This window comes from Olea europaea, chromosome 12 (genome assembly GCF_002742605.1).
Source record: "Olea europaea var. sylvestris chromosome 12, O_europaea_v1, whole genome shotgun sequence".
Taxonomy (NCBI): Eukaryota; Viridiplantae; Streptophyta; class Magnoliopsida; order Lamiales; family Oleaceae; genus Olea; species Olea europaea.
Window position 1 is genome coordinate 16,574,808 of NC_036248.1, and position 19,889 is coordinate 16,594,696.

General features: G+C 35.3%; 2 protein-coding genes across 2 annotated transcripts; both read right to left on the reverse strand.

Moving 5' to 3' along the window:
* Positions 1-6,124: 6,124 nt before the first annotated feature.
* Positions 6,125-6,772, reverse strand: LOC111406689. The gene has a single exon (XM_023036073.1). It carries the CDS (start codon positions 6,770-6,772, stop codon positions 6,125-6,127), a length of 648 nt encoding a protein of 215 aa, XP_022891841.1.
* Positions 6,773-14,156: 7,384 nt separating this feature from the next.
* LOC111405885 (probable protein phosphatase 2C 24) lies at positions 14,157-16,541 on the reverse strand. Its single transcript, XM_023034977.1, has 4 exons — positions 15,876-16,541; positions 15,479-15,805; positions 15,288-15,393; positions 14,157-14,621 (listed from the first exon to the last, which is right to left on the reverse strand). The coding sequence occupies exons 1-4, from the start codon at positions 16,356-16,358 to the stop codon at positions 14,293-14,295; spliced, it is 1,245 nt and encodes a 414-aa protein (XP_022890745.1). The 5' UTR covers positions 16,359-16,541; the 3' UTR covers positions 14,157-14,292.
* Between the last annotated feature and the right edge of the window lie 3,348 nt (positions 16,542-19,889).

Consider the following 19,889-nt stretch of genomic DNA (forward strand, 5'->3'; position numbering starts at 1 on the left):
TGTAACAGGAAAAGAAAAAAAAGGAAAAACTGAAAAAGAAAATAAAATGTTTAGTTTACTGTTGATGTATGGTTTTACGATTCTTGATTAATTCTTGAACGCTCCTCGACTTTTCAGTTAAACACGTTCATTTTGAAAAATGTAGTGCACATATGACTGTTGGTCAAACTTATTGAATAGTATGAAGTAAAAATAAAGAAATTGCACCAGATGTCATTTGTTGGGCTTTCCACTGTGAACAATATGACGGATAAATTGCATTTGCGGGATACAGATAAATTGAACATGAAGGACTGGATGATATGACCAAAGTACAGTACTTGAATGAGTGGAGTGTTATTCATACTCTGCTAAATAGATATGTCTCAATCAAATTTATGATCCTAAACACTATTATGTTCATCATTTAAAATTTGGAAGTGTTCTAGAATCGATAAATTACTTAGCTTTGCATCTATATGACAATTCGTTTAGGTTGAAAATTTTGCGATGAAAAATTAAAGTTCAATTCTTATTTCGATCTCACAAAAGTACATTCTTAAAGCGTGACTTGAAGTTATATACGTGGTACTCGTATGCATTTGGTAGAAATCTTCATTGACACTCATATCTTCAGTTCAAATGTTTATGTTACTTATGTGGACAAAACCTTGCTTTCACTTGCAATTCATCTGTTGTGGGTAGTGCTCACTGCATTCGGTTGGAACTCTCGATAGACACTTGACAGCATCCTTGTGGATTTTATGTTTCATTCTCGACAATTCATCTATCGACACTTGTGGCTTAACTGTCGTTCCCCACAGTTAGTCTTAGTCATTCTCGACAAATGAACCTGTTGATGGATAAAATGTCGGGACCGATAGTTCAGTTCCTGTCTGCCTAGCCTTGTCCTACTAGTAAAAAATATAATTCATATGTCATATGCTTTCAGATTTCAATATTCCTTTTTTTTTTTTGCATACAACAATGCCTGAAGTGAAGTGGACTGAATTAGGGCTATTTTATTGATTGTTTGAAAACCATTATGAAGATTCTAACCAAAATGCAGCATCCAATTTCCAGTGACTTGAAGTAATATGGATGATAGTCGTATGCATTTGGTGGAATTCTTGATTGATGTGGCCATAACTTTCGTTTCAATGTTTATGTTACATGTGTCATAACCTTGCTTTCACTTGCACACATTGAGGTTGTGGGTGGTACTCTTTGTGTTCGGGAGGAACTGTTGAATGACACTTCACAACATACTTGTGGTTTTTGGTGTATATGCTGCTAGAAAGTTTATATTCTTGTTTGACGTATTCATTTCTTATTTTGTCTTTGCAGACATAGATTTCGAGCCTCTTGTTCCAAAGAATGCACGCCTCCGAGGCCACATATAGCAGAGAAGAAATCTGCGTTATGTAAAAACAGTCATCGAACATTTTGACAATCGACAGGGGGAAGACTTCCGTGACTCATGCCTTGGGTTCTTGTCGGAGGTTTTGGATCTCCAATTTTCTGCCCAATTAATCCAACAGCTCGTATTCTGCTGCATACGAACGATAAGTGTCACGAACTGTGGTTCAACTTGCAGGGCCACCCCGCCAAGTTCAGCATTCAAGAGTATGCCCTCATGATGGGATTAAGGTGTGGTCTTATTCCGGATGACAAAGTCATGGAATGAGTTCTTGACAAGAGGAGACTAAAGGATAAATACTTTAGACATGTAGATAAGATTTCGTGCGCCAAACTGGAGCAAACATTTCTCCAATCGTCAACGCCCCGAGCCGATCGGTACAAGCTCAGCCTCGCCTTGATCATCGATGGAGTCTTTAATGCTCCGGATAACAATATTAGCGTCGCTATGGAGATGTTGTCGATCGTCGACAATTTGGACTTGTTCTTTTCGTATCCTTAAAGTAGAATCTTGTATGGACGTCTAATAAGGGGCTTTCGGGACCATTAGGTAAGGAAATTTTTGGATGCGACGAAAAAGAAGGAGAATGCGGTTAGCTACACGGTCCACGACTTTTCCATTGCCGTACAGGTACCTTTATTTGACGTATTCATTATTTCAATGCAAATGTATGTAGTGGTTGGTTTTGTCGTGAACTTACATTCCTTTTCTGCTGTAACAGATATAGGCGTTCGAGGTGGTGCCCGAAATTTGTGATGGTCCGGTCGACGTCTTGGTGAACATTCCCCACGACTTCTCGATTGGACATCAATAAAGTAGTCGCAGCAGCGTACGTACGACGCTTTCTTCAAGAATGTACAAGTAAAATTTTATGTTAGTTCTACGTTCTATTCGTCATTGTAGCATGTGGTGAATTCCTAACGAATACGTGTATGTTGCAGCTACATGTGTACGCGACGCTGCGCCCCATCGAAGCCTAGCGTGGACAACCTTATATCGCCACTCTTGTACCGTTTGATGATCGTCCTGTCCCTGCGTTGGACAACCTCGCCAGGGACAGTTTGCTCCACAGTTCCACGCAGAGCGTTTAGGCACACTCGAAGAAAACACCTCCGATGATGAGACTTCTGATAAGGCCCATGGGGGTAGTGGGACCAGTGGCGAGGAGGAGGAGTCAGGAGCTGATGACAGCGGAGAGGTCAAAGGTGAGGACTTGGAGGACCACGATAGTGGGGATAGTGACGGTGACTGAGTTCGACGAAATGGGCAGACACGGACATTTTCCACCCCCTACGTGCATGGAGCTACTTTTCCCATGCAGGCACCGTCCACCTCTTATGCCCAACCAACTACAACGGTCGGATTGAGTCTCACGACAGATGATGTTCACAGCATGTTGCTGGATCAAAGAATTCTCATAGAAATGCAGCTCCACATCGTGAAGCTCAAAATCATGCAGCATGTGTCCGACGAATTTAAAAAATTGAAGGACTTCATATCCACCGTCGTCCCCGCATCCAGCTCTACAACCACTGCACGTGCGGCTGATGTGGACCCCGAGCCCAGACAGTCAGGTACTTCACCATATGCGTACTACATTTCTTTATGATAACGTTCACTTTAACCCTGCACACATTGACATGTTTTGTATGACAATTGTTCATTCATTGGGGACTATGGAGGCTTTTCAGACTATGCAGGCCACCACCCATCACCTGACGATCCTAACAAAGACATGGGGATTGACAGGCAAGATGGAGATGGTATATGCATTACTGAAGAACACATGGAGTCATTCCCGGACGAGCAAGACATGCCACTGCCCACTGGAATTGAAAGTCTGCAAGGTATGTTAGGTTATTTATGAGCAAATTGGTGAATTATTATTTCATGTGCTTCGCGAGTTTTGAAAATTCGCAAAATTTATTTTCCACTCACAATTTCATTGTTGTTCTGAGCAGACATAGCACGCATTCAACTATGCCAGGACGATCACCCCGTGCCAGTGCCCACTAGAACTGAATAAATGCAAGGTATTGCATCGTTTATCATGAATTGAAGAAATATTATTTCAGGCATCCGCTTACTTTGCAATTTCTCATTTGTTGTAGCCGAAGGGGGCCACCACCCGTCGCATAATGACCGTGACGAAGAGGAGGACATGCTACCTACTGAAACCGAACATCTGCAAGGTATATAAGTCATTTATGAGGAAAACTTGGACATTGTTATTTCATATACTTGGCATATTTTGAAAATTCCCAAAAGTAGTACACTCCAAATGTTTCATCATTGTTTTCGACAAACACAGCAGACATTGAGCCATTCCTCGACAATGACACCGTGCCAGTGCCCGCTGGAATCGATGAAGTGCAAGATATTCCATCATTATCAAGAACTAAATTTATTTTTCATGCCATTTGCTTATTTTGCAACTTTCCCAGTTTTCGCCACTGTAGCCTGAGCTGGAGGGCGAGTTATCACAACGAGACGGCGATCGGCGTGGCTGCGACGTTTGGCACCTGCTACCAAGACTCCGTACACGAGGGGGGCGCGAAGCAAAAACAGAATTAACTATGGATGAATTGCCGAATGTAGCATGACGATGGGTTTGAACATGCTTTTGCAAATTTTTTGACTTGATTTAGGTGGTGAAGGATGTATGTTAATTGCCTGGATACTTGTGGCCTTTTAATTCATTTATGTAATTTACATATCACCCAAGCTAGTTGGCAAGCGTGGTGACACTTTGACGCATTCCTCACATTTTGCAATTCCCGTGGTCAATGCCGTGCCACTATTTACCTTTGCTGACATTGTTGTGGTGTTACAAACTGCATAAGTTCTCCGGCTTTACTATGTTACGTGAATCATACTTATGGTACTTCGTGCCTTGATTCAATTTTTGTCAACGCTGGTACATTATATTAAGCAAAAATTTATGTATGTGAACGTTTTACGAATATCCGTTTAGGAGTAGATGGCGGGATTGAATGTTGTAGTGCCTTCATAACCTATAGATTGGATTAAGATGAGGACCCATTAAAACTGCCAAAGTTATGACTACCATGGACATCAACTAATTCACAAATGAGTGTATGTAAATTTCCTTGTCACTGGTATGTTCTTATGTGGGTTAAGATGATGAGCATGTTTTGTGAAAAACTGTAGCATTACAACTATGGTGCAACTAACAAGTTGACAAATGAGAAGTAATTTGTTGCAAGAAACCAGATAACATCAATTTTATACATCATTGAACTATTCAAGTCACTGCCAATGTCATAGTAATTATGGTAAAATGGGGGATAAATGTACACTTATTATATTCAACCATCATACCAATTGCTTTTCAAATTTAATTAGAGGTTGGACTTGGTGGTTGGGTAGATAATGAAGTAATTGCTTCCTCCTTTTAGGATGATTATAAATACCATGAGATCATTGTTACCTACAAGCACTTTTGCAGCCAAAGTATTGTGCCACTTTGAACTTACCCGAAGAGCATTGTGACACTTTCAACGTAGTTGAACAACATTGTGGTAAAAAATAGCTACTTCTATTTATTCTGTAGTTTACCAAACTCGAAGTTACACGATCTTTAGTGCAATGCACATTTTTGTCAATTGCCGAGAATGAATAAAATATCTGTCAGGACCGACAGTTCAACTAGGCAAGCCGTTCAATTTTATAAGTTTCTTGTTTCTCGAAAATTGGAAATGGTGGGATTTTCCAATACAAGTATCTTAGTTTAACATGTTATTGTAGATATTATAAGTTTATCATTTTTTGCAAGTAACAGGTCCTTCCAATACAAGTAGACTTACATATTGAAGGCATCACAAGCATTGTCTATCAAAGTACATTTCAGATGTTATACCATATGTTGTGAGACTCCCGTTTTGAAACAGGTAGTTGATACGAGATAATGAGTTCATCCACCTCCAGCAACGAAACATTCAACTCCAATATGCATCCGTCGATAATGGGTTTATTCACTGAATTTTCCATCATTTTATTGTCAGACGATGAAGAGGTAAGAGTTGAGCACTATGGTGTCGAGTTGGACGAAGTGTCAAGTGCAGAATCTAAATCACCGAACAACGTTCTCGATCAAGTCTTCGAGGTTAGGGGTCCAGTTGAATCATCGTCCGACTCAGATGAGTGGGTGGCTCATGTTCCACCTCTAGAAGTAATTATCATTAGCTCGGACAAGTCTGATGGAGAAAGTGGGGGAGACGCTTAAATTGTCGAAAGTAATGCAAGTGTGCAATAAATGGATAGCCCTTTTGTAGGAAATTATGTATAGTATTTTGTGGTATAGATATTTTGGTCACTGTGGTACCATGAAAATCAATTTTCCATTTCGACAAACTATCAGTCGAAGCTAATGGAACTTCTATGATCGGTTAAGTTTATAGTAAGAAAAATGTATTCATCCCGTTTGTGGTAATGGAACTGTAATGATCGGTAATTTACTTGCGAAACATAACGACCAAATTTGTATTGGCATATGATAATAATAACATATTCAGAAAATAAGTTAGGAATGTACAATGCTTATTTAAATTACATTTTCGAGGATTACATTTCACAACCACTTTTATACATCACGCTTGTTCAAGTGGCTTGTGATACAGTGGGTTTCGAACACGTGGTCCGATTATGAGCAACTCTCCCACATCGAGTGCATCTCCTCAATCGGGTAGTGGACTCGTATCTAGCTCACTTACATCGCGTGGGTGGTCTACCTGGAGGACGACGTACAACCGGTGGCAAAATAGGAGTACCTAGGATTTCATTTGGAACAACCCAATCCACTTCCTTTGTAACGGGAGATATTACTTCCATATAGGCACACATCCAGTATTTCGATGTATAGTACAGAGAGCATAGATCGTATAATGACTTACCACTCAGGGTAGCAGCACGAGTTGCATGAGCACATGGCATAGGATTTAGTTGAAACTCACGATAGGTGTACATGTTGTCAGAGAAGTCCACTATCTCTGTATCATTATATATTCTAACCTGGGTCAAGTTGTTTGTCAACTCATGGGCTCGAAGCCTAGTTCCAGCTTCAAATATTGTCTGTAACTCGTTCTCCATCCTCGAAGACAATATACTACTGCATGAAGTTGCATTGGTTCGACGTTCATAAAACCACTTCTGCATTGTTTTACGAATGTGCTCGACCAAGCACGTGTTTGACAACAAACGGGCATGTCTCAGCATTGAGTTCAATGATTCTGCGTTGTTGTTTGTCATGATGTTGTACCGGTCACCCACGAATAATGCTTGTGACCAGAATGAAAAACTGGCTTGCTCCAAATACCCGTAACATCTTTCGCTGACCCTACGAATCTGTCCCATTAGTCATTCAAACTTTTCGACCCGATAAGTTGTAGCAGCTCGTTTGAGCAGGAATATTGAACTTGCGTTAAAGTGCAGCTGGATTTGGTTCTTTTTCACATGCCACATACAACAACCAAGATCTTTCAAGTTAGACATAAACCACATCCAAGATCTATTTGTTTCGGAATCCACGATCCCTCACGCTAAAGGATAAATCTGTTTGTTAGCATCTTGGGCAGTTGCCAGTAAAAGTGTACCCTTGTATGGATCTTTCAAGTGACTAGCGTCAACACAAATAATGGGCCTCAAGTACTGCATGTAACCACGAATACTTGTACCAAAAGCCAGGAAGAAGTAATGGAACCTATTATGCGAATCAAGTTCGATGTGGGTTACCGTCCCCAGGTTATTCTCACCTAAGACGTGACAGTATGAAGATAGTTTCTAAAAACTGTCCTCTGGTGTCCCATGCAGCATGTGTAAAGCAGCTACCTTCCCCCTACGTGCCTTGCTGTAACTTATTTGGACACCAAGCTCACGTTCCATGTCACGTGTAATAGTGCTCGGATCATACGATCGGTTTTGATTATCCAATTTTCCCAAAATGTGCTCGGTAATTACAGAACTTGTCGCATGTCGATGCGCGTTACTTCGAAAATAGATGGAACATGTGTGAACATTATTGAATTTATGGATCACAAAGACTGTAGACTGTTTCACAGTAGAAGCACGTAACGTCAACTTGCAGTTGCTATCGGTGCATACAACGGTTAACATCTTTATGTTTGACCTGTTCAACCGAAATTGGAACTTGTCTTTCAAAGCAAGTGCACGAATTGTCGAGTACAACTCTTTCTTGCTGAAAAATATTTCATTTTCAGCAAGATCGGATGTATTCACAATTCTCATCAATTCATATCCATCCGAACCGTTGGAATGTGATGAAGACTGCTCGTCGTCGACGTCAACAAAATTAGCATCCTCTAAACTAGGTAATGGGTTATCCAAGTTCTCATCTAATAGTATAGTCTCATTATCATACTCATGTGTTTCATGTGCATTATTGTTTGAGACACTATGCATTTGATTCACCAAATCATATTCCACGTTTTGCAGAACATCCACTGTGGCAAATGAAGGATCTTGAAAAATTGCATCCCTTCCAATATCAACACTAGGCAGATCGGATTCCAAAATAGTAACGCAGATAGCAGTTTCCCTATGCACTGAATGTACCAATTGAAGTCTTCTTTGTCACGTATTTCGGCCAGAGGTATATTCAAGTTAGGGACTTTGAACTTCAATTCAATTTGAGCGCGATGATCGACAATACCAATTTTCTCCTTCAACCTTAACAAAAGTTTAGCTACGGTAATACTTGTTGGCACCAGAATGGAAGTAGTTTTGTCCCCTCTCCACTTCCATTCGTCATCCGCATGAACAAAATTTCCTTCATGCGATACGATGAATCTCAAATGATTACTCATACCTAAAATGTTGGGATCATAATGGTAAGAATTTAGAGTCAATATGTTGGCATTTAATAGCATGAAAATCGCACTATATAATACGTAAATCAGTACGATAGCAAAAGATCAAATCAAGGGTTTCCATCGTTTTGAAGTGTCCGAATTGAAAGTAAAATTGTATAACCCGACAATTTGTAAATGTCGGGTCGACATCTCAAACATCTAACCCTATGGTTTGTAAATGTCGAACTGGACAGTTCAACTGTCGAGAACGTTGGAAAGCAGTAGACAGTGGGTTTCTCAGGCTTCTTCAACACATCACATTAAGTGTGGTCATTATTATTCAGCTACCAAATGACAAAATGTAAATGGCATCTGGGTCTTGTCATTAAAGAAACCTTAATGGTGGTAATGGAAGGAATTACTCCAAACCTTAATGGTGATAATGACATTTTGAAGGATTCCAAAACCAAACAAATAAATGCATAATACTTTCAAAAATTTCAAAAAAATATGCCTATGTTGTATTTAACATGTACAAATAAAAATGTATAAAAGTAAAATATAAATACTTTGTAATTGCTAACCTCTTAAAATGAATGAAGAATGCAACACAAATATCTTCTTGATCAATGAAAATGAAGAAGATGGAGAAAAGACAGAATTTCTTGTTTATGTTATGTTTTCAAATTTCTTTGGTGATTTTTTATTAACAAAAATTCATATTAATCAATAAAAAATATATTTCTCCATATTTTCTATATAGAAATTAAATAATCACATTAAGTCAATGTTTTTCCTTCAAATCAAGCATTTAATGCTATTAGAAATGTGTCATTAAGGGTAATTTGGACTTTGCACCCCAAAAATATGACCTTTTTGCTCACAAAAAGTGAAAATGACAAATTTTTTGGAACTTTCATTTTTTTTTTTGTTGACATTTTTGTAAATTCCCCAAAAAATAATTACTCTATGTTTATCAATAATTATGTCCTAGCTTTATATTGGAATTATATTAGGTCAATATAGGATATCGTATGCAAAAATGATGTTTAGTTAAAAAAGTTGTTGAGTGAGTTGATCCACGATCATTGTTGTTGAACATAATAACGAACTTTTGACTAAATAAATAAAAGTTGTTTGGTTAGATCTATTTCAATCCACAAAGAGAATGTTACAGCATCTAATATCATGGACACGATGAAGGTCAAAACAAATTTTACCTTACAATTAACGATAAATTGAATTTCTACAAGAAGTTATGCTTCAAGCGTGTCATGAAATGGGTGGTTGATACTTGACGTGTATCCAACTATTTAGCTAACTTTTATTCGTTGCTTTTTTCTACGAGTATATTGCTCAGAAGACATTCGTTAGCTAAAATTGGAACTAGATTCCTTCATTTCTTAAACTTCTTAACGGTGGTATATATGAGTCCATTCATGACTCCCTCGGATCATTTAGATATTTTATGATTTTAAAATTTACATTCTATTATCAACTCACAATCTGAAGTTTGTTAGAAAAAATTCCCATGAAAGCAAAATTTCATATATTTATTTGTTACATGTTATTTATATGCATCCTCGAAAGCATTAAACCAACATATTATTTTAAATCTCCATTTAAAATTGGTTTTGTTTTCGAAGAATGCTAAAAATATTTGTGAATCTTAAATCCCTTCTATAAAAAATAATCATCGACAATTAACATTTTACGACGTGGTTTGCTGATTGTTATGGCTAATGAGACACTTGTCCCAGCATTAAGAGGAGAAATTATATAGTTGGAAAAGAAAACATATAATTGGCATCATTGTTATCCTCTCACAAAGCAATATGAACCAAAAGTTCAATAAGCAAATCAATTGCCAAATGCAATACCAATAGAGTTACATATACAAGCCATGAATGCTCTAATTTTAAATGATGCTTCAGTTGAGCAATGTATTATTATTAAAGTATGTTGGACAAAAGTTATGAAAGACTGGGAAAATAGAGCAAACAATTAATATGGTGCAATTGAAAAAACGGCCTTGAAGAGACCGTAAGACATAACTTAGTCAAGACCATAAGATATAGGGCTTGTTTGGGAGCGATTTTTCCTCCCAAAAAATTGATTTTTTGATCGTTATTTCACTATTCCAACTGTCATATTTGACTTCGTCTCTCACAGGTGGATCTCACTTTTCTCCTAACGGTCAAAAAATCAATTCTCAAAATCACTCCCAAACAGGCTCATAGTTACTTGACTAATCCTCGAATAAGTTCAAGTAATTGAAATTTGTAAAATAAAGAGATCTCATGTTACTAAAACAAATAAATAGAATCGAAAAGTAATATTGGGTTATGAATAAGGAAGTTTACAGTCTCATATTAGCGTGTTTCCATGAATTTAGAACCAATTAAAATCAGCCATTTTCAAATTTATTGTTCACAATCATTTCAAAATTTGAATTTTATTAGCAATTTCCTGACAAAGGTTACATAAAATTGACATTTCTCAAAAAAGATTATATGTTCATCAAACGTCATATATAATAAAAAAATTGTATTTCTACTTGAAGATAAAAAAAAAAATGTTCTTAATCCTGAAGCACCATAAGTGCAATTAGAATATTAACTTACCTGCCCTCCGGAGCATAATCCAGTGGTATAAAAGATAGGAGTGATGTTATCTCACGCCTTGATGACAGTCGCACTGTAGAGGCTCGATTCCTAAGACATAAAATTAGACTCCTTGTAGGCGCAGTGTACAGACAACTCTTGTTCCCTAACCTGTTGAGGCATATCCCGCAATTTACCTCCTTCACGAAGCTTTAGGGATGAAGTGGTGGGAGTCCTTAATGTTGGAGTTCAACCTTTATTTTTAGAATATTAACTTATCTTACAAATTGTACTCCACACGAGATAACTTTTTACATAAATCATAACTCTCTACTATTCAAAGACTTTGAGCGGTGTGAAAGACAATTTTCTTTACCTGAGAGATACTATTGGCATGAAATTATTTTATTCATAAAAAATTGGAGGTCAATTTATATAAGACCTTACTAAATGCACATCAAAATTCCTACCTTCTCTTATAAGAGTCGTTTTGGAATTTACTATTCATTCTTGTAACCCTCATTTTCACACTTGGTTGAATCAATTGTTTCTAAACTGGTTTTGACTTTTGAATACAAAATATTTTTTTCATATTCTCTCCTTATTTTATTAGTTGTAATATATTTTTAAATAATATTTTCTCATTTTTTTAATTGGTCTCCAAAAATGACATCGTTTTTTATTTTACCTGCAATTTACATGCTTTGAATCTGACACACAGTACTTTTTTCTCCATTTTCTCACGCTATCAACTATCGACCATATCCTATAATTCATTAATAATAATATTTTTTAAAATATTTTTTTATATAAAAGTTATTCTTTATTTCTAAAATATAAAATGTTACTTATAAGTAAAAAATCACTTTAATTTATTTGAAAGTAATAAAAAAAATCTTATAATTGTAAATGCTACTTATAGATAAAAAAAATATTAACTTCAACATTTTTAAGTAAATATTTAGAGTTTAAATTAAATATTAATAAAAAGATTACGCTATCTAGAATGTAAAAAGTTACTTATAAGTAAAAAAAGCACTTCAAGTTATTTAAAAGTAATAAAAAACTTATAATTGTAAAAGGTACTTATAGATAAAAAAAAATATTAATCACTCATTCTCTTATAATTGTAAAAGCTACTTATTGTTAGAATATTGTGGTGTTAATGAAACAGGATTATCGCATACCGTATATGTAGTTTAGATACTGGTTTAAGCATACCGTATATGTAGCTTACCGTATATACAACTTACCGTATGTGCAACCAACTTACCATATTTGCACCTTACCATATTTGCGTCTATGACATAATTCTCGAAATGAGTTTCGAGAGAATATAGAAAATTTATGCATTCGACTACCATACAATCTTCGATGAATTTATAAAGTTAGCTTGTTATCCAAGTTTTTAATTTTTTAAATGATGTCTCTTTTGACATTAAAAAAATTTAAAAGTTTATTAGGAACGTCAAAAATTATTGTCGCGAAATTTCAAGTTATTTAAAAGTAATAAAAAACTTATAATTGTAAAAGGTACTTATAGATAAAAAAAATATTAATCACTTATTCTCTTATAATTGTAAAAGCTACTTATTGTTAGAATATTGTGGTGTAAATGAAACAGGATTATCGCATACCGTATATGTAGTTTAGATACTGGTTTAAGCATACCGTATATGTAGCTTACCGTATATACAACTTACCGTATTTACAGCCTACCGTATGTGCAACCAACTTACCATATTTGCACCTTACCATATTTGCGTCTATGACATAGTTCTCGAAATGAGTTTCGAGAGAATATAGAAAATTTATGCATTCGACTACCATACAATCTTCGATGAATTTATAAAGTTAGCTTGTTATCCAAATTTTTAATTTTTTAAATGATGTCTCTTTTGACATTAAAAAAATTTAAAAGTTTATTAGGAACGTCAAAAATTATTGTCGCGAAAAAATAATAAATATCAATAAAATAATTTAAATTTTTTAACAAAAAAGGACGAGTTATATGCATTTTTTAACACACACGTTTAATGTACGTTTAACTATTTTCGATATTCATTTAGATCATTCGATATGTTTATAATATAGTTCTCGAAATGAGTTTCGAGAGAATATAGAAGATTTATGATATATTTTTATAAAAAAATTAAATAAATCACGTAATGGAAAAAAAAATTTGACACACAAAAAAAATAAAATAAAAAATAGAGCAACTCTGCGCATCACGAAGTAATTTTGCTCCTGGCTCCATTTGCTCCGTGATGCGTGGAGCAATTTTGCTCTTGACAAATTGCTCTTGAGCCTGGAGCAAAATTACTCCGTGATGCACGGAGTTGCTCCTTCAACGAGCGCTTTTTTTTTTATATATATATAATAATGATACTCAGTGTCAAATTTTTTTTTTAATCGGTGGTTGATATTTTTTTGTGTCAAATTTTTTTTTTTTCATTAGGTGATTTATTTAGTTTGTTTTTTTAAACCTATCACAAATCTTTATAAATCTTCTATATTCTCTCAAAGTTGATTTCGAAAACTATATAATAAATACATCGAATAATCTAAATGAATATCGAAAATAGTTAGACGTACATCAAACATATGCGTTAAAAAATATGTATAACTAGTCCTTTTTTCTTTAAAAAAATCAATTATTTTATTAATGCTTATTATTTTTACGCGACAATTTTTTCAATATAATTTCCATTTTTCCTTGTTGAATCATATATGTTTTTATATAAATCTATTTTATTCTTATATAACGTGACACTAAGTATATTAAATCATGTATATTGTTTATTATTACTTGATAATTTATATGAATTATAAATTATTATACTATTTTTCCTACTTTCTTCCTTTACGCAACATCTATTAAAAAATATATATACTTCTTTTCTTCATTCCTTTACCCAACAAATAATCAAATTTGTAAATTTATTAAAAGAAATAAATAAATATTTTGACACGATAATATTACCTAAAACATAACATAAAAACTAGTTTACATATAAGATTCCTATGTTCGATACTTTTGTCCTACTAGTCATTTTTCTAAACATGATTTTTTATGAAACACGTGTAATTAATAATTTAAGGTGGAATATTGTAAACTGATTATTATATGTGAATGACTTGCACTTGTACAGCCCTAACTCAACCATAAATATAAGGTCGAATATTTTGATTCTCAATAAAAAATAAAAAATGTTGACCCTTATTTCCCTTCTCTATCTAATTTATACAATTATATTACTCAAAATATTAATATAATACCAATATTTTTTGTAATAATGTATAATAGTTTTCACTCTTCAAACGGAGTATATAAAAATATAAAATCCTTCTCGATTGATATTTTTGTCTTCTTTAAAACAAGAAATTACATTTTTCTTGATATAAATGAAGAAAAAAACTAACAGAGCCGACGAAAGAGAATCCAATGAAGACGATAACCTTTTCAAGACATTTTCCTAAGATCAATCACCACCACACTGACATTGTCCGAACTCCTCCTAGCCAAAGCCAGTTTGGTGAGGAGCATAGATGCATCTGAACAAGCCTTGTCGGAATTCTCCCCAGCACCTCCCTCACTATTTTCCAACGGCGTCACTCTGCTGGTCACAGCCCTCCCTTTTAAGCACATCCGTGCAACCCCACACGCAGTGTCATTTGACACCACGTCCCATAACCCATCGCTTGCCAATATCAAGCAGTCGTCGTCTGCGCTCCGGTCTGTAATTGTTACTTCCGGCTCACAGCTAACGTATGGCTTCAGATAATTATCACCTAGAGTATACAAATATATTGTTAGGGAATTAAACATATTTCTATTATATATATATATATATATATATATATATATATATATAGGGAGAGATTTTGTAATAGCGATATTTTAAATGTGGTTAAAAAGCAAAAAAAAAATTGGATTTGTGTGTTAAATTATTATACTGGGATCATTTGTGATGAGATTGAAGAGAAATAATTGTTTCTCAGTTGAGATCTGCTATCCATTTATGCTATTCAATTATTGATCAAAATTTTCACGAGTCAATTTACAATTGGATAGCAACAATAAAGTTGACAAAAAAAATGGACGGCAGATCTAAATTCCAAGCTGAGAAACTGCGCATTATCATATGTGCATTTCGCGGAAAATTTGGGATGATGTTCAATAAAATATTTTAAATTGAATTTATACAATTTTTGGCCCAAAAAGATTTTAAATGAAATTATCGTTCTACACATTTAGTGAAATTATTAATTTTTTTTTTCAAAAATTCATTTATTTTATTGTTTTGCAGTGTATTCTTGTGTCTTGAATTTGAATTTATGGAGTGTTAGATTCTTTATTTTTCTCCTTTTTTACCATATTTTCCAATTTTCCTTTCCTTTAAAATATATTCAGGAAGGGAAAAAATATGTATCATAAAAAAAGAAAGATCCAATTACCTATGGCTCTTGACATGGCCAGAACTCCAAGCACACGAGGCCCGTCCCAGTATATTATACGGCCACCGGCCGCTTGAATCCGATCAAGTTCATCTGGACGGTCTGGCTGCAAATCCATAAAATCGAGAATTAATTATTACGTGTACGGCTGAGATCCGTTTGGGGGTGGGGGGTGGGGACTGTATTCTTACTTTGTGGTCGCTAGATAGAGGGACGGCTTTGCCATTGCGGCAAAGCACGGCTCTTGAATCGCCGCAATTCGCAATGACGATCTTGTCCGGCGAGACTATTCCCACGACGGCGGTTGATCCGACGGCGTCGCATTCCGGCGTTTGAAGTTCGCACCGGCAATTGGCGCTTACGTTAACTACGTTTTCATTCCATGCAATTACTTCCTTGTCCATCCGAATGAAGCTTCGCTCCATTACATTCTTCCACGTTGTACTACCTCCCTTGACTTCGAGCAACAGCTCTTCCCTGATTAGTTCGTGCAATCTCTCTCTACATTTCGTCGCCACCTGAAAATTTCGAAAAAAATTGATCAAACGGAACAAATCGGCGAAAATAATTCTTTTAACGAAAACGTACGTGAGAGCATCCGTGGCCGTCATAAACAGCAAAGTAATGAAAATCTACAGAATTTTCATTTTCACTTTGGTAAAATGAAGGCTGAATTGCAACCGCATCTTCCATATCTCTCCTCCGCCCACACACAGAAGCCACCCCAAATTTCGGCCACACATCGGAAGAAGACGCCACCGACGGACTCAAAATCGGCGTCAAAAGATTCTTCTTTGTGCTCCCGTTTTCCGGCTGCAAAATCACTTCCTCTTCCCTCACCAACCGACAATTTTCCACAGCGTTGTTGCAATCCCGGGAAAATGTTACTCTAGAAAGCTCCACAGAACGAGGACGTTTAACTCCATCCTCCGCCGCCTCCGGCGGTTGCACATGAGGCACAACCTTAACACTTCGAAGCTCCATCCTCCGCCGCCGAGCGGCTCGGCTGCTTGGTTCACACGAAGTTGATGATTTACTCTCCCCTACTACTCCATAACAAATCTCAGCCATGCCCCGGCCCACCTCACCACCCTTCAAATAATTTCAAGCTCGGATTCAACTGTGCAAAACAAATGAAGAAATGATTACGGAGGTCACGAGGAATCCAATCAAAGAAAATTTTCAGTACAGCTAAGAAACCCTTTTTCCCCCTATAGTACGTGGAGAGCTATGGTGAATTAACATGATTATGACCGTTCCCGGGCAGTCTGCCCGTTGCCCTAACTGATGACACCACTCAATTTGTGCTTCCCCGCCTAAAAGATTATATCGCAACCGTTCATCTCCGGCCAAACCCATTCCACTCCTCCATTATCATCCAACACGTGTACTACCTATATCTTACAACCTCATACGTGGGCCAATAATATTCCTCCACGGCTTCGAAGGTGACTTTTGGTTTGACAGGATCGGGACCCACAAGGACGCTATTATTTAATAAGGGAAAATTCACACTTAGTCCCTGAACTTTAGCACCAATGCGATTTTGTTCCCCCACCTTTGAATTCGCAAATGTCAACGTTTCACTTCTCTCAGCATTAAATCCAAGATTTACTAATCAAATGCAATTCTGTCGTTGTAACGGATTCCTCTTGCTCTTGAACCTATGGGGTATGAGTAAAACTATTTAACCTCGTTCAGGTTACAATTTCAATCTATATGACACTAATATGACGTTAAATGATAAATAGAATTAAACGACTCATATAATTTGAAATTTCATTTAACCTATCATCTAACGCCACTTAAATTGAGATTGTAATCCAGTGGGGTTACATAGCAGTTTTTTGATGTTGTTATCATCTCGAGAGCAGTGTCTTATGCTTTACTCGGCTGCTCGACTTGCATGTGTTTGTAATGCCGCTTAGACTTAATATTGCTTCAAAATCGAACTCTCCATAACAATCATAATTGCATTGCTTATGTAGTAATGATATTTTATTATTAATTGTTTTCATCACTAATTTAGCTTCGTTTGAGCTTCATTTTTTAATGTGTGGTTAAAATATAAGCATAAAATTTGAATTTACATGCAAAATTATTTTATTAATAGAATATAATCGAAAATGAATTTGAAAAGAAATGAATTTTTAAATAATAAAACTCGAATAGGAACATAACGATATGTCTCCTATTCAATAAATAAAATTGTGATGTATTTCAAGACATTACACAAACTAATTGAGAAATCCACCATCACCCAAAAAGATGATAAAATTATTCTGTACCACATAAATATAACAAGGGATGTCAAGTAGACGAAATGCAAAAACCATTGTTAAGTTTCAAAAGTTTTAAAGTAAAATCGAGAGACAAAAAAGCGAAAATTCAGCCCCTGATTGACAATTATTATTTAATTTTTTTCTAAACATACCCATTTTTAATGATACATTCACGTAATAAAATATTTTGTGCGTAACTTTTCCTTCTTTTTAACAAAACATTCTCCTAACAATTACTATTCAAAATATTATTTTAGCCAAATGATGATCATCAAACATAGTGATAGATGCAGACATTTAAGTTAAGGGCATAATCATACATACAACAATAGAGGTGAAGATCAAAACTAAAACATTTACATCTGCTACATTTGTTCCTCAAACTTCAGTCTGCTCTCTCTCTCTCTCTCTCTACCACTTATGCTTCATAGTATTTTGCTTATATGTCTTTCTTATTCCATTGGAATCTCAATAGATCACAAGTGTGTGGGAGACTTCAAACGAAATCAACATCATATATAGTGATATAAACGCTACTTATTTCAAGCCCTATTAAAAATCGCAACAGATATTACGGCGCGTCAAAGTAATACATTTGAATAGTTAAACGTCTCTTTTTAAGATGAACGTTTGATGCATATTTAAGTATTTTCGATGGCCGTCTGGGCTATTCCATATGTCAATGATGTAGTTTTCAAAACAAGAGATGACATAGATGATTTATGAATTCGACTAGCGTACGATCATTGAAGATCTTAAATTATTATGTTATCAAAACAATAGTTTGAAAACGGGCTACTTTGATACCCCTAACATTTGCTACAATTGATCGTTTTGTGCACTATTAACGAAGTGAATAATTAGGCCGTAAGCACTAAAATATGGTATTAAAAATGCAATATTTCAACTTTATTTGACATCCCGTAATGACCTAAAAATTAAGACAAAAACATAGAAAATTTAATTGTGGTCAAATATGGGCTTAACTTATACACATTTTTATGGCTTGTCAAAGTAGAAAAGTAGGACTTGATTATAGTCCAAAAAAATTGGGAATTTGCGCCCCTATTATTTGATGTTATAATTTTTGGAGTAGTATTTTTTTTTAAAGATTGTTTGGTTGAAAAAAGAAGGAAATTCTTTTAGTTTATACATAATATTATTTTATTGAAAAATGCGTAATTGAAAAAAAAATGAGAAAAAAATGTATTATAAATTTAATGGGGCTCAAACGGAGGTTGAATGTCGTTTGGATGTAATAAATTACATTTGGGTTTCATTTCAAAATCCTAAACACTAATCTCAAAATCATCGATCAATCCAGTAGTATAAAATGGTCAAGCCTTTCAAAAATGCTCACAACACTGATTTTTGATTTATAAAAAGAAAAACGAAGGAAAAACTGAAATTTGGTGGGTCTCGTGACCTAGCAGGACTCAATGTGGGTTTGCCAATTGTCAAACGGGGGCTAATTTTTATCGTTCAGAAAATTCACTATGGACGTTTAATGTCAAGTTCATCGAGAAATTGTACGAGTATTTAGGCAAATGTTGAGACACAAAGTGTGTATTTAAAACTTGGAGACTAAAAAGCACATCGACACTAAAAAGTAGTGACTAAATGTGCAATTTATTTCTTATTTAAGACTCTGGGGTTTGGTTCAGGGACACGTGTACCGAATTTGGGTAGAAGGGGAATATGAAATTGAGTTGGTTTTATTGCGGGGGCGTATGGTGGTCCAATGAGAGGTTTATACGTAGCAGGCCGATGGGGGCCAGGTGTCTCCGTCGTTAATGCGGTGGCGGAATATCAAAGGGGTTACGTACTGAACTGGATTTGAGAAGGGAGACACGTTGCAGGCTTCTTTAAAGGCGGGCCCCAACGGAACTTCAAATGCTCAACTTTTAATCGACAGACGTTGTGATTTGAAACCGCCGTTTACGAAATCTAGAAATTTGAAAATTCAGTTTTTATATTAATTATATACTATTGGATAAGCTACCAAAGAAATAAAGCCTATCTTTTAAACATTTTTTTTTATCACATATTTTCACAATAAAATAATTTTTACATAAATTCAATTTTTTTTAACTTTTTAATTACACATTCTAAAAAAAATTTACTATTAAAATTTTTTTTCTTTCAAAAAAATTTCTGTAAAACAAGGGTTGAGAAGTCTTGAACAGTTAAACTTTTAGGGTCCGTTTGATTGCAAAGATGAAATTTGGGTGGAAAGAAAACGAATTTCAGAAAATTGAATTACCTAGAAATTATTTTACTGAGAATTGTCAATTATGGTATTTGATTGATATAATTTTTC